Raw genomic sequence first — 14591 nt, 5'->3', positions numbered from 1 at the left:
TGTCACAGCGGTTATTTGTTTGTTTAGTTGCTGCCTTTCTCGAAGAGTTGGCTAAATAAGATAAAGCTTTGGGGCCAGATAAACATCTGAGTGTTGAATGAGATGGCAAAGGAGATAACACAATATCAATACATTGATTATATATATATATATATATATATATATATATATATATATATATATATATATATATATATATATATATAGGACTACTAAATATAGGATTAGCTCAGATCCCCCATTAAATGCCTGTTTAGCTAGGTTGTGTGGTAAAAGGGACGTTATATGTGTGTCGGGAGGTGCAAGAGACTATTTTTTTTATGTTCGTACAGTGTTGGTGAAACAAGAGATCCCTCTTATTCCTACCCCATCCCGGGATAGGCCCTTCCCAGTCGACTGAGGAGGTGTGGCCTGGAGAGAGGGTGTGGCGAGAGGGATGAAGTGACGCGAAGGGGGAGGAGTTTGTCGGTTTCGCTGAGAGAGGCGGGCTCGCGGAACGAGCGAAAGAGAAAACGAGGACCTCAGGTTCAGGTCCAGTTTGGGAGACGTGCAAAACTGCAGTCGGTTGAGAGGGTGCTCGTGTGTCGAAGCGAGAGAAACGAAGGCTTCGTAAAAAGAGTGCTGTGTGTGAAGAACAGTCGGGTTCTCGAGGCGTGCTTGGAGTCGCTTCGAGGCGAGCGAACGAAGGCTTCTTAAAAAGGTTCGGTGTGTGGAAACAGTCGCTCTCGAGGCGTGCACGTGTTTTGGAAGCGAGCGAACGAAGGAGGGACAGTGTGGAATCTGCCGGTACAAAAACGGCAGTCGGCTTTGAGAGGCTGCCTGCACGTGGAGTCGACGATTGACTCGTATGGGGAGGTGATCGACAGGTTCGGCTTGCGTCTGGCCGCGGAGCCTCTGTACTGAGACACCTCATGGCTCGACACGTTTGTCGATCCGACCACGGAGCTCGGCCCCTCGACTGGGGCCTTGTCTTGTGAACGGGCCAGGCCTGGATTTGTATGCTGAACCCTGGAGAGAGAGAGAGATCGGCTGAGGCCCATCGTTGATCTGGTGGACTTGTGCCGTCGACATTGCGCGGGGCCAAAGCGTGCGGAGACCGTGTGCGTGAGGTCTGCGACAAAAGGACAAGCGCCATTTTGCCACGCGGTGTGGTTCGAGCTGGGAGTTCGAATCCGTGGACATCTGCCTGTTGCAAGCGACATTCGTGCTTTTTGACACTGTCCTCTCGTCCATGGAATCTCACCAAGTACTCTGTCTTGTCTTGTATGCATGCTGTTTGTCTTTGTCTGCACGTGTTGAAAAGGCATATTTCGGTAGCGACCCCCTCAAAACCTGTAGACCGTGGTTCCCTAGTTAAGAACGGGTTGAGGATTGTTAATTAAACCATTGTCGTTAATTTTGCTTGTGTTGTGATCCCCAATAAATCTGGTTAATTCGTATGAAGTTGCCGCTATGGATTAATTTGTGTCGCGTAGAGGAACGATCCGTTCGATTGGCATATAAAACCAAAATGGTTACAGACTGGCAGAAAACGCTCGGCATCTAACACAACCAGTCTGTAACCAGGGGTTCTATTTCCCCAACTGGCAAGGTACAAGGATTACGTTGGTATCGCGATTGAAGGCGCGCGACCCGAGGCCTGTGCTGAGCCGGCCGGCGTTATAAATCCCAGAGACGGTGGTGGTGAGGGTGGCGCCTCGGACCGGGTGAGAATCCCACCACCCCGGATCCGCAACAATATATATATATATATATATATATATATATATATATATATATATATATATATATATATATATATATATATATATATATATATATATATATATATATATATATATATATATATCATCATTCTGCTCATCTGCTCTGCCAACATGAATCCATGGCATTCATGTATTGATCGGCCTACCTTTGCCCATACAAAGCGATTGCTATTCTTCACAAAAACAGCCACATCACTGATCCAACCAGATGTCAACTAGTTGTCAGCATCCAGACTTTTTCATGCCTTCCAGGGTGTAAAAACTTTTAGTAAACACAAGATAATTCACAAAATCTGGATAAAGAATGATTGGAAAGTTTGTCTAGCTTCTGCACCTTACTGTATTCAGCAATTCATTCGGGTCTGTGCTGCTTATAACCTGTATTGTTATAATATCGCTCCCTTGACAAAGCGTCCAATGTTTCAACAGACTAAAGCTTCGGGCCAAGCTTTGACCCCAAATGTTTGACCATGAAAAAACGCAAAGCACAATAACACTGATTATCCACTTCACCGATGGTGAATTGACATTCCTTTGTCCTCCGCTTGGACTCCAAGATGGCGGTGGGGGTCATGTGTGCACAAATTGCTGACATCACTAAACACCCTCCCATGTGTCTTACAAACCTGACAAATGTCACGCTCTCAATCAGTCTCTCTGAAAGGACCATCTGACAAATGCTCCCATCGACTTCCTTAACAATCCTCTCACTCGAACTTTTGGGTCTCACCCTCACCCATGACCTTTAAGTCAAACCATATTTCCAACTTGGCTTCCAAAGCCAGCCAGCTATTGGGTATCGTTCATCATGCAAAGTCTTGTCTCAGCAAATCTGACCTTTCATCAGCTTACAAAGCCTTCATCGACAGTTCAATGGAATACTGCGCCACCCTTCGGGCTGGTGCACCTGAATCACACTTTACACTTATTGATGCTATGGAAACCAAAGCCCTCAAAATCATTCGACTCTCCTGCAATGAAGCAGAGACAGGTCGGTGGCCACTCAGAGTTCTCCCACCTCCTTTCTGGTCTTGCACCCTCTTCCCTTGCTTGGTCTCCCTCACGCCTTGAGAACATAAATCGGGCACAATATATATTTGAGATATCGTGCAATACATCGTTTTTGAAACGCATCTCTCAATGGTGAAGAATCACTTAAAAAAAATTCTAGTAGTCGGATCTTCACCAAAATCTAATCAATTCGTCCTCACCACACACCAACAGTGTCCACCAAATTTTGTCTGAATCCATCCACAACTTATTTCAAGCTATCCTACTATATATCGTTTTTGGCCCTCTCTCTCAATGGCGAAGAATCAATTTTTAAAATTCTCATAACCAGATTCGGATCTTCACCAAAATCGAATCAGTTCGTCCTTGTCACACACCCAATGCTGCGCACAAAATTTCAATAGAATCCGTCCACAAGTTTTTGATATCCTGCACACAAACAAAAAAGAACAAACTGGAGGGGGAGCACTCGGGAGAGTGCAAAACCTCCGCCGCCAATACTGCTGGGTTACTCAAGTGAACCTTATATCTTATTCATTAAATATGATGTCAACAGTGCTGACAGAGTTATAGTTCTTTTCTCCAACATTTTTTTTGGAGGGGGGGGGAGTTGGAAATCACTTAAAATATGTAGAAATGCAAAAAGAGAAATCTAAATTTTGTCGAAAAAAAAGTTGCAAAATTGTTTTTTCTCTAATAATTTATTTTTGGGGGGGGGGGACAAAGTCCAAAATCTAATGGCATGATCCTTGGACCATACCTAACCCCCCCCACCAAGTTTCGTCGAAATCCGTAATACTGTTCACAAACAAACAGAAAGGGGTGAAATCAGTAACCTCCGATCTTCGATGGTGGAGGTTAACAAGACGAAGTCGTGCATAACACGATACTTGCAAAATGCATAAACCAAATTTGACTTCAAAAATAATTGGCGAGTTGAATTGAATGACAAATTTCAAGTCCATCAGATGAAAATTGAGGATTTTAGAAATCTCACCTAAGTTGTTGACCTTTGGCCTATGTTGACCTTTTGACCTCAAAAACAATAGGCTTCTTCCTTATGACAAACTCTACCATGTGGTGAAGCTTCGTGAAGATCGGTTTAAAATTGTGACCTGAAGGCGATTGACAGACAGGCAGGAAGACGGACAGACAGACTTTTAAATTCTTCGAATTTGCAAGTAACGAAGACAAACAAGGGGGTGAAAACGTAACCTCCTTTCACCTTCGGTAGTGGATGCAACGATGTGAAGCTAAATCCGACTTCCGAGCAAAGCAACTTAAAAATTGTTGGAGTACATAGATCTACCCAAACAGGTTACAAATGCCAATGTCACAATCTTTACTGCAGAATGACTACAACCACCATGGATTGAGTTACCGAGTATCCACCATGCCGCTTCAATTGCAGCAAATGTTTGGCATTCCAAGTGAGAATGGCCCAGAACAATTACATGGAAGTTAGTAAAGAAAACGTGTTTGAAAAGTAAATAAAGAACATGCAGTACAACAGGTCTATGTCAACAACCCCAACTCTTTCCACCCACCACTTTCCTTTTCATGTAATCGCTGGCCATTTGTGAGAAACGACCAACACCAGCCCACTTCATTTGCCCGGTATACATTCAATGACACCGGCAATCAGTCATCACAAATTTTCTCTGTTGTCGGCCATCACCAGGGGGTTGCGAGCGGGTACTCACCCCCATGCATGTCCCCATTCACGAGAGACGCTGCGCGGGAGAGCAGGTGCAGTGGTGTCTCCATGCTCAGTCTGAGAGGTTGTGGGGGAGAGAGAGAGAGGGGTGGGGGTAAGACAAGAACAACCAGTAGTGATCGCACGGAGGGGACAGATCAAAAACCTGTCTTTCATTCCTGAGATACACCAACTGAGACAAAGCATCTCCCTTTGTGAGATAATCATGGAGTTAGCAAAAATTTTAAGAATAAATAAAATGAACAAAGGAAAGATTTACAGCGATTTCAAGGAAGAGCTTACAAACAGAAAACCAGACCTGTTTTCATTACAAAGGAACAAATGCTACTGCTTGTACCTGTGGTAGCAACGCAGAGGATGAGGATGTGAATATAAACAAAGAGCATGGGAAGTATCCCCAACCGAGCGTAGGTGGTTGGGGATCTTGGCTGCACATATGACATAGGCATCCCATGAGGAGGGGTGAGGGAGGTCTTGGCCACACTTAACCATCCCCTTAGTAGGGGGGGGGAGGGAGGGGGATCTTGGCCACACACAACAGTCCCCTTAGTAGGGGATCTTGGCCACACATAACCATCCCCTTAGTAAGGGGGGAGGGGAGGGAGGGATGGAGGGGGAAGTCTTGGCCACACATAACCGTCCCCTTAGTATGGGGGGGTGAGGGAGGTCTTGGCCACACATAACCGTGCCCTTGGTAGGGGGAGGGGAGGGAGGGGGAAGTCTTGGAAACACATAACCGTCCCCTTAGTAGGGGGAGGGAGGGAGGGAGGGGGATCTTGGCCACACACAACAGTCCCCTTAGTAGGGGGGGGGGGGGAGGCCTGTGCCACATATAACCGTCCCCTTAGAAGGGGGGGAGGGAGGGGGATCTTGGCCACACACAACAGTCCCCTCAGGAAGGGGAGGGGGGAGGTCTTGGCCACACACACAACAGGCCCCTTAGTAGGGGGCGTGGGGGAGGTCTTTGCCACACATAACCGTGCCCTTGGTAGGGGGGAGGGGAGGGAGGGGGAAGTCTTGGCAACACATAACCGTCCCCTTAGTAGGGGGGGGGAGGGAGGGAGGGAGGGGGATCTTGGCCACACACAACAGTCCCCTTAGTAGGGGGGGGGGGAGGTCTGTGCCACATATAACCGTCCCCTTAGAAGGGGGGGAGGGAGGGGGATCTTGGCCACACAAAACAGTCCCCTCAGGAAGGGGAGGGGTGGGGGGAGGGGGGAGGTCTTGGCCACACACACAACAGGCCCCTTAGTAGGGGGGGTGGGGGAGGTCTTTGCCACACATAACCGTCCCCTTAGTAGGGGGGGAGGGAGGGAGGGAAGGGGGATATTGGCCACACATCAGTCCCTTTAGTAGGGGAGGGAGGGGGAAGTCTTGGCCACACATAACCGTCCCCTTAGTAGGGGAGGCCCAACAGCGTGTACCACTCCCCCGGGGGAGGGGGTAGGGAGGGGGCTCGGCCTCACGTATCCATGGGCCACGCGTACCCGATCTTCGAGGCGCTTCAGACACACTCACCCAGCCCAGAACGCCTCCGTCGCAGCCACGACGAAAGATGCGAACTTCCTTGTTTCCTCGGCGCCGACAATCGCTCTTTCTCTCCAGATCCAGCCGATCCTCAGTCGCCGTCTCCACAGCCCGTCAGCGCTGAAACGACCGTGACTGACACTCCCACTGTACTGCGTGTCCGCCAACGACGGCGCAATGAACTGTAACAGTCACAAGCTATAGGCGTGGAACAAAAATGCCAAGCACGCTGAATATTCCGAAGGTCACGTGATCACCATACTTCACGCCCATTGGCCGAATCTCTGCGTCATCAGCATACACCAAGGAACGGCGGGTGCAGCAGTTACATCACCACTTTCAGGAGGCGCTTTTCGCGGCACCAATGAGCAAGACCGGCAGTCGTGGCCCATTCGTCAACAGCTGTTGAACTGAAAAACAGAATTCCCGTCTTTTTCATTCCTCGTTCGTTTTTTTTTTTGGTCGCGATGATGTTTCCATTGACTTTAATTTTTCTTCACCATCAGGTTCTCGGTTTTCAACACGAGATGTACAGCGGCAATGGGGCCTGCGGTCTTCATTTCGGGCCTACGTCCCGGAGTGGGCTTTGGAAGCCCCTGGCAGGATATGCTGAGATAACCATCGAGTAGTCTTGGCTGAAACCAGCGAACCGCGAACTGATGAATCAACAGGATGCGGCTCAAGCAGTGTCTGGTGGGGAAAGATTACCGGAGAGGCCCAGGAAGCATAAAGGGACGAAACTTTGGCTTTTGGGATTGGATGATGGAATGGTCGTCACTGTCGTGGTCCCGATAACCAGAACGAGGCGACTCAGAACTGTACTCTGGGGTTGTGTGTTTGTCTTTGTGTTCGGGGGTTCGAATCCCACTCCCGACTTGTTAAGCAGACTCGGTGGGGGTAATATGGTTTACACACACAACTACAACAATCAAACCATATATTACAACCAAGAGATGTGTATTTAATCCCACAACTTCTCCAAACAAACAACTACAACAATCAAAACATAAATTACAATCAAGAGATGTGTATTTAATCCCACAACTTCTCCAAACACACAACTACAACAATCAAACCATATACTACAACCAAGAGATGTGTATTTAATCCCACAACTTCTCTAAACAAACAACTACAACAATCAAACCATATATTACAACCAAGAGATGTGTATTTAATCCCACAACTTCTCTAAACAAACAACTACAACAATCAAAACATATATTACAACCAAGAGATGTGTATTTAATCCCACAACTTCTCTAAACACACAACTATAACAATCAAAACATATATTACAACCAAGAGATGTTTATTTAATCCACAACTTATCCAAACACACAATTATAACAATCAAACCATAAATTACAACCAAGAGATGTGTATTTAATCCCACAACTTCTCTAAACTCACAACGACAACAATCAAAACATATATTACAACCAAGAGATGTGTATTTAATCCCACAACTTCTCTAAACACACAACTATAACAATCAAACCATATATTACAATCAAGAGATGTGTATTTAATCCCACAACTTCTCTAAACAAACAACGACAACAATCAAAACATAAATTACAACCAAGAGATGTGTATTTAATCCCACAACTTCTCTAAACTCACAACGACAACAATCGAACCATATATTACAACCAAGAGATGTTTATTTAATCCCACAACTTCTCTAAACACACAACTACAACAATCGAACCATATATTACAACCAAGAGATGTTTATTTAATCCACAACTTCTCTAAACACACAACTATATCAATCAAAACATATATTACAACCAAGAGATGTGTATTGAATCCCACAACTTCTCTAAACACACAACGACAACAATCGAACCATATATTACAACCAAGAGATGTTTATTTAATCCACAACTTCTCTAAACACACAACTATATCAATCAAAACATATATTACAACCAAGAGATGTGTATTGAATCCCACAACTTCTCTAAACACACAACGACAACAATCGAACCATATATTACAACCAAGAGATGTTTATTTAATCCCACAAATTCTATAAACACACAACTACAACAATCAAACCATATATTACAACCAAGAGATGTGTATTTAATCTCACAACTTCTCCAAACACACCACTACAACAATCTAACCATATATTACAACCAAGAGATGTGTATTTAATCCACAACTTCTCCAAACACACAACTACAACAATCAAACCATATATTACAACCAAGAGATGTGTATTTAATCCCACAACTTCTCCAAACACACCACTACAACAATCTAACCATATATTACAACCAAGAGATGTTTATTTAATCCCACAACTTCTCTAAACACACAACTACAACAATCAAACCATATATTACAACCAAGAGATGTTTATTTAATCCACAACTTCTCCAAACACACAATTATAACAATCAAACCATAAATTACAACCAAGAGATGTGTATTTAATCCCACAACTTCTCTAAACTCACAACGAGAACAATCGAACCATATATTACAACCAAGAGATGTTTATTTAATCCCACAACTTCTCTAAACAAACAACTACAACAATCAAAACATAAATTACAACCAAGAGATGTGTATTTAATCCCACAACTTCTCTAAACTCACAACGACAACAATCGAACCATATATTACAACCAAGAGATGTTTATTTAATCCCACAACTTCTCTAAACACACAACGACAACAATCGAACCATATATTACAACCAAGAGATGTTTATTTAATCCCACAACTTCTCTAAACAAACAACTACAACAATCAAAACATAAATTACAACCAAGAGATGTGTATTTAATCCCACAACTTCTCTAAACTCACAACGACAACAATCGAACCATATATTACAACCAAGAGATGTTTATTTAATCCCACAACTTCTCTAAACACACAACGACAACAATCGAACCATATATTACAACCAAGAGATGTTTATTTAATCCACAACTTCTCCAAACACACAATTATAACAATCAAACCATAAATTACAACCAAGAAATGTGTATTTAATGAGCCTGGTGTTGGCGCAGTGGTTAGGGCAGCGGCTTGGGATCCAAAAGGTCCTGAGTTCAAGCCCCGTTGGGCCACTGAATTAATACACCAGGGGGTTGACTCAGCCTGTCATCCTTCCGAGGTCGGCGAAGTGAGTACCAGTGTACTGGGCCGGTGTATACCCCGGTTAAAATAGGTTTACCATATCCCTGTGTCGTAAGAGGCGACCAGGGTTGCGTCAGGAAGGGCATCCGGCGTAAAACATGTGCCAAATCACTATGTGGATCATACGGATGATCCGCTGTGGCGACCCCTAACAGGAGTAGCCGAAAGAAGAAGAAGAAGATGTGTATTTAATCCCACAACTTCTCTAAACAAACAACTGCAACAATCAAAACATATATTACAACCAAGAGATGTATATTTAATCCCACAACTTCTCTAAACAAACAACTACAACAATCGAACCATATATTACAACCAAGAGATGTTTATTTAATCCCACAACTTCTCTAAACACACAACGCCAACAATCAAACCATATATTACAACCAAGAGATGTGTATTTAATCCACAACTTCTCTAAACACACAACTATAACAATCAAACCATATATTACAACCAAGAGATGTGTATTTAATCCCACAACTTCTCTAAACAAACAACGACAACAATCGAACCATATATTACAACCAAGAGATGTTTATTTAATCCACAACTTCTCCAAACACACAATTATAACAATCAAAACATATATTACAACCAAGAGATGTGTATTTAATCCCACAACTTCTCTAAACACACAACTACAACAATCAAACCATAAATTACAACCAAGAGATGTTTATTTAATCCACAACTTCTCCAAACACACAATTATAACAATCAAACCATAAATTACAACCAAGAGATGTGTATTTAATCCCACAACTTCCCTAAACAAACAACTACAACAATCAAAACATATATTACAACCAAGAGATGTGTATTTAATCCACAACTTCTCTAAACATACAATGATAACAATCAAAACATAAATTACTACCAAGAGATGTGTATTTAATCCCACAACTTCTCTAAACTCACAACAACAACAATCGAACCATATATTACAACCAAGAGATGTTTATTTAATCCCACAACTTCTCTAAACACACAACTACAACAACCAAACCATATATTGCAACCAAGAGATGTTTATTTAATCCACAACTTCTCCAAACACACAATTATAACAATCAAACCATAAATTACAACCAAGAGATGTTCATTTAATCCCACAACTTCTCTAAACACACAATTATAATAATCAAACCATATATTACAACCAAGAGATGTTCATTTAATCCCACAACTTCTCTAAACACACAATTATAACAATCAAACCATAAATTACAACCAAGAGATGTTCATTTAATCCCACAACTTCTCTAAACACACAATTATAATAATCAAACCATATATTACAACCAAAGATGTTCATTTAATCCCACAACTTCTCTAAACACACAATTATAACAATCAAACCATAATTTACAACCAAGAGATGTTCATTTAATCCCACAACTTCTCTAAACACACAATTATAACAATCAAACCATAAATTACAACCAAGAGATGTTCATTTAATCCCACAACTTCTCTAAACACACAATTATAATAATCAAACCATATATTACAACCAAGGATGTTCATTTAATCCCACAACTTCTCTAAGCACACAATTATAACAATCAAACCATGCATTACAACCAAGAGATGGTCATTTAATCCCACAACTTCTCTAAGCACACAACTATAATAATCAAACCATATATTACAACCGAGAGATGTTCATTTAATCCCACAACTTCTCTAAACACACAACTACAACAATCAAACCATATATTACAACCAAGAGATGTTTATTTAATCCACAACTTCTCCAAACACACAATTATAACAATCAAACCATAAATTACAACCAAGAGATGTGTATTTAATCCCACAACTTCTCTAAACAAACAACTACAACAATCAAAACATATATTACAACCAAGAGATGTGTATTTAATCCACAACTTCTCTAAACATACAATGATAACAATCAAAACATAAATTACAACCAAGAGATGTGTATTTAATCCCACAACTTCTCTAAACTCACAACAACAACAATCGAACCATATATTACAACCAAGAGATGTTTATTTAATCCCACAACTTCTCTAAACACACAACTACAACAACCAAACCATATATTGCAACCAAGAGATGTTTATTTAATCCACAACTTCTCCAAACACGCAATTATAACAATCAAACCATAAATTACAACCAAGAGATGTTCATTTAATCCCACAACTTCTCTAAACACACAATTATAATAATCAAACCATATATTACAACCAAAGATGTTAATTTAATCCCACAACTTCTCTAAGCACACAATTATAACAATCAAACCATGCATTACAACCAAGAGATGGTCATTTAATCCCACAACTTCTCTAAGCACACAACTATAATAATCAAACCATATATTACAACCGAGAGATGTTCATTTAATCCCACAACTTCTCTAAACACACAACGACAACAATCAAACCATATATTACAACCAAGAGATGTTTATTTAATCCACAACTTCTCCAAACACACAATTATAACAATCAAACCATAAATTACAACCAAGAGATGTGTATTTAATCCCACAACTTCTCTAAACAAACAACTACAACAATCAAAACATATATTACAACCAAGAGATGTGTATTTAATCCACAACTTCTCTAAACATACAACGATAACAATCAAAACATAAATTACAACCAAGAGATGTGTATTTAATCCCACAACTTCTCTAAACTCACAACAACAACAATCGAACCATATATTACAACCAAGAGATGTTTATTTAATCCCACAACTTCTCTAAACACACAACTACAACAACCAAACCATATATTGCAACCAAGAGATGTTTATTTAATCCACAACTTCTCCAAACACACAATTATAACAATCAAACCATAAATTACAACCAAGAGATCTTCATTTAATCCCACAACTTCTCTAAACACACAATTATAATAATCAAACCATATATTACAACCAAAGATGTTCATTTAATCCCACAACTTCTCTAAGCACACAATTATAACAATCAAACCATGCATTACAACCAAGAGATGTTCATTTAATCCCACAACTTCTCTAAACACACAACTATAATAATCAAACCATATATTACAACCGAGAGATGTTCATTTAATCCCACAACTTCTCTAAGCACACAATTATAACAATCAAACCATGCATTACAACCAAGAGATGGTTATTTAATCCCACAACTTCTCTAAACACACAATTATAATAATCAAACCATCTCTTACAACCGAGAGATGGTCATTTAATCCCACAACTTCTCTAAGCACACAATTATAACAATCAAACCATGCATTACAACCAAGAGATGGTCATTTAATCCCACTACTTCTCTAAACACACAATTATAATAATCAAACCATATATTACAACCAAGAGATGTGTATTTAATCCCACAACTTCTCTAAACAAACAACTACAACAATCGAACCATATATTACAACCAAGAGATGTTTATTTAATCCCACAACTTCTCTAAACACACAACGCCAACAATCAAACCATATATTACAACCAAGAGATGTGTATTTAATCCACAACTTCTCTAAACACACAACTATAACAATCAAACCATATATTACAACCAAGAGATGTGTATTTAATCCCACAACTTCTCTAAACAAACAACGACAACAATCGAACCATATATTACAACCAAGAGATGTTTATTTAATCCACAACTTCTCCAAACACACAATTATAACAATCAAAACATATATTACAACCAAGAGATGTGTATTTAATCCCACAACTTCTCTAAACACACAACTACAACAATCAAACCATAAATTACAACCAAGAGATGTTTATTTAATCCACAACTTCTCCAAACACACAATTATAACAATCAAACCATAAATTACAACCAAGAGATGTGTATTTAATCCCACAACTTCCCTAAACAAACTACAACAATCAAAACATATATTACAACCAAGAGATGTGTATTTAATCCACAACTTCTCTAAACATACAATGATAACAATCAAAACATAAATTACTACCAAGAGATGTGTATTTAATCCCACAACTTCTCTAAACTCACAACAACAACAATCGAACCATATATTACAACCAAGAGATGTTTATTTAATCCCACAACTTCTCTAAACACACAACTACAACAACCAAACCATATATTGCAACCAAGAGATGTTTATTTAATCCACAACTTCTCCAAACACACAATTATAACAATCAAACCATAAATTACAACCAAGAGATGTTCATTTAATCCCACAACTTCTCTAAACACACAATTATAATAATCAAACCATATATTACAACCAAGAGATGTTCATTTAATCCCACAACTTCTCTAAACACACAATTATAACAATCAAACCATAAATTACAACCAAGAGATGTTCATTTAATCCCACAACTTCTCTAAACACACAATTATAATAATCAAACCATATATTACAACCAAAGATGTTCATTTAATCCCACAACTTCTCTAAACACACAATTATAACAATCAAACCATAATTTACAACCAAGAGATGTTCATTTAATCCCACAACTTCTCTAAACACACAATTATAACAATCAAACCATAAATTACAACCAAGAGATGTTCATTTAATCCCACAACTTCTCTAAACACACAATTATAATAATCAAACCATATATTACAACCAAGGATGTTCATTTAATCCCACAACTTCTCTAAGCACACAATTATAACAATCAAACCATGCATTACAACCAAGAGATGGTCATTTAATCCCACAACTTCTCTAAGCACACAACTATAATAATCAAACCATATATTACAACCGAGAGATGTTCATTTAATCCCACAACTTCTCTAAACACACAACTACAACAATCAAACCATATATTACAACCAAGAGATGTTTATTTAATCCACAACTTCTCCAAACACACAATTATAACAATCAAACCATAAATTACAACCAAGAGATGTGTATTTAATCCCACAACTTCTCTAAACAAACAACTACAACAATCAAAACATATATTACAACCAAGAGATGTGTATTTAATCCACAACTTCTCTAAACATACAATGATAACAATCAAAACATAAATTACAACCAAGAGATGTGTATTTAATCCCACAACTTCTCTAAACTCACAACAACAACAATCGAACCATATATTACAACCAAGAGATGTTTATTTAATCCCACAACTTCTCTAAACACACAACTACAACAACCAAACCATATATTGCAACCAAGAGATGTTTATTTAATCCACAACTTCTCCAAACACGCAATTATAACAATCAAACCATAAATTACAACCAAGAGATGTTCATTTAATCCCACAACTTCTCTAAACACACAATTATAATAATCAAACCATATATTACAACCAAAGATGTTAATTTAATCCCACAACTTCTCTAAGCACACAATTATAACAATCAAACCATGCATTACAACCAAGAG

General features: G+C 39.7%; 1 protein-coding gene across 1 annotated transcript in view; it reads right to left on the bottom strand.

Annotated features, from left to right (window-relative positions):
• Positions 1-6304, bottom strand: part of LOC147019501 (transcription cofactor vestigial-like protein 4) — an 83522-nt gene extending 77218 nt beyond the window's left edge. The window contains exons 1-2 of the mRNA XM_085894047.1: positions 6013-6304; positions 4481-4551 (exon numbers count right to left, since the gene is read on the bottom strand). Of these exons, the coding sequence (XP_085750173.1) occupies positions 4481-4544 (64 nt within the window). The 5' untranslated portion in view covers positions 4545-4551; positions 6013-6304. The remainder of the gene's footprint in view (positions 1-4480; positions 4552-6012) is intronic.
• Between the last annotated feature and the right edge of the window lie 8287 nt (positions 6305-14591).

This window comes from Eptatretus burgeri, chromosome 9, assembly GCF_056783735.1.
Source record: "Eptatretus burgeri isolate ZD-2024b chromosome 9, Ebu_testis_v1, whole genome shotgun sequence".
NCBI lineage: Eukaryota > Metazoa > Chordata > Myxini > Myxiniformes > Myxinidae > Eptatretus > Eptatretus burgeri.
This window is presented reverse-complemented; position numbering and strand designations above follow the sequence as displayed.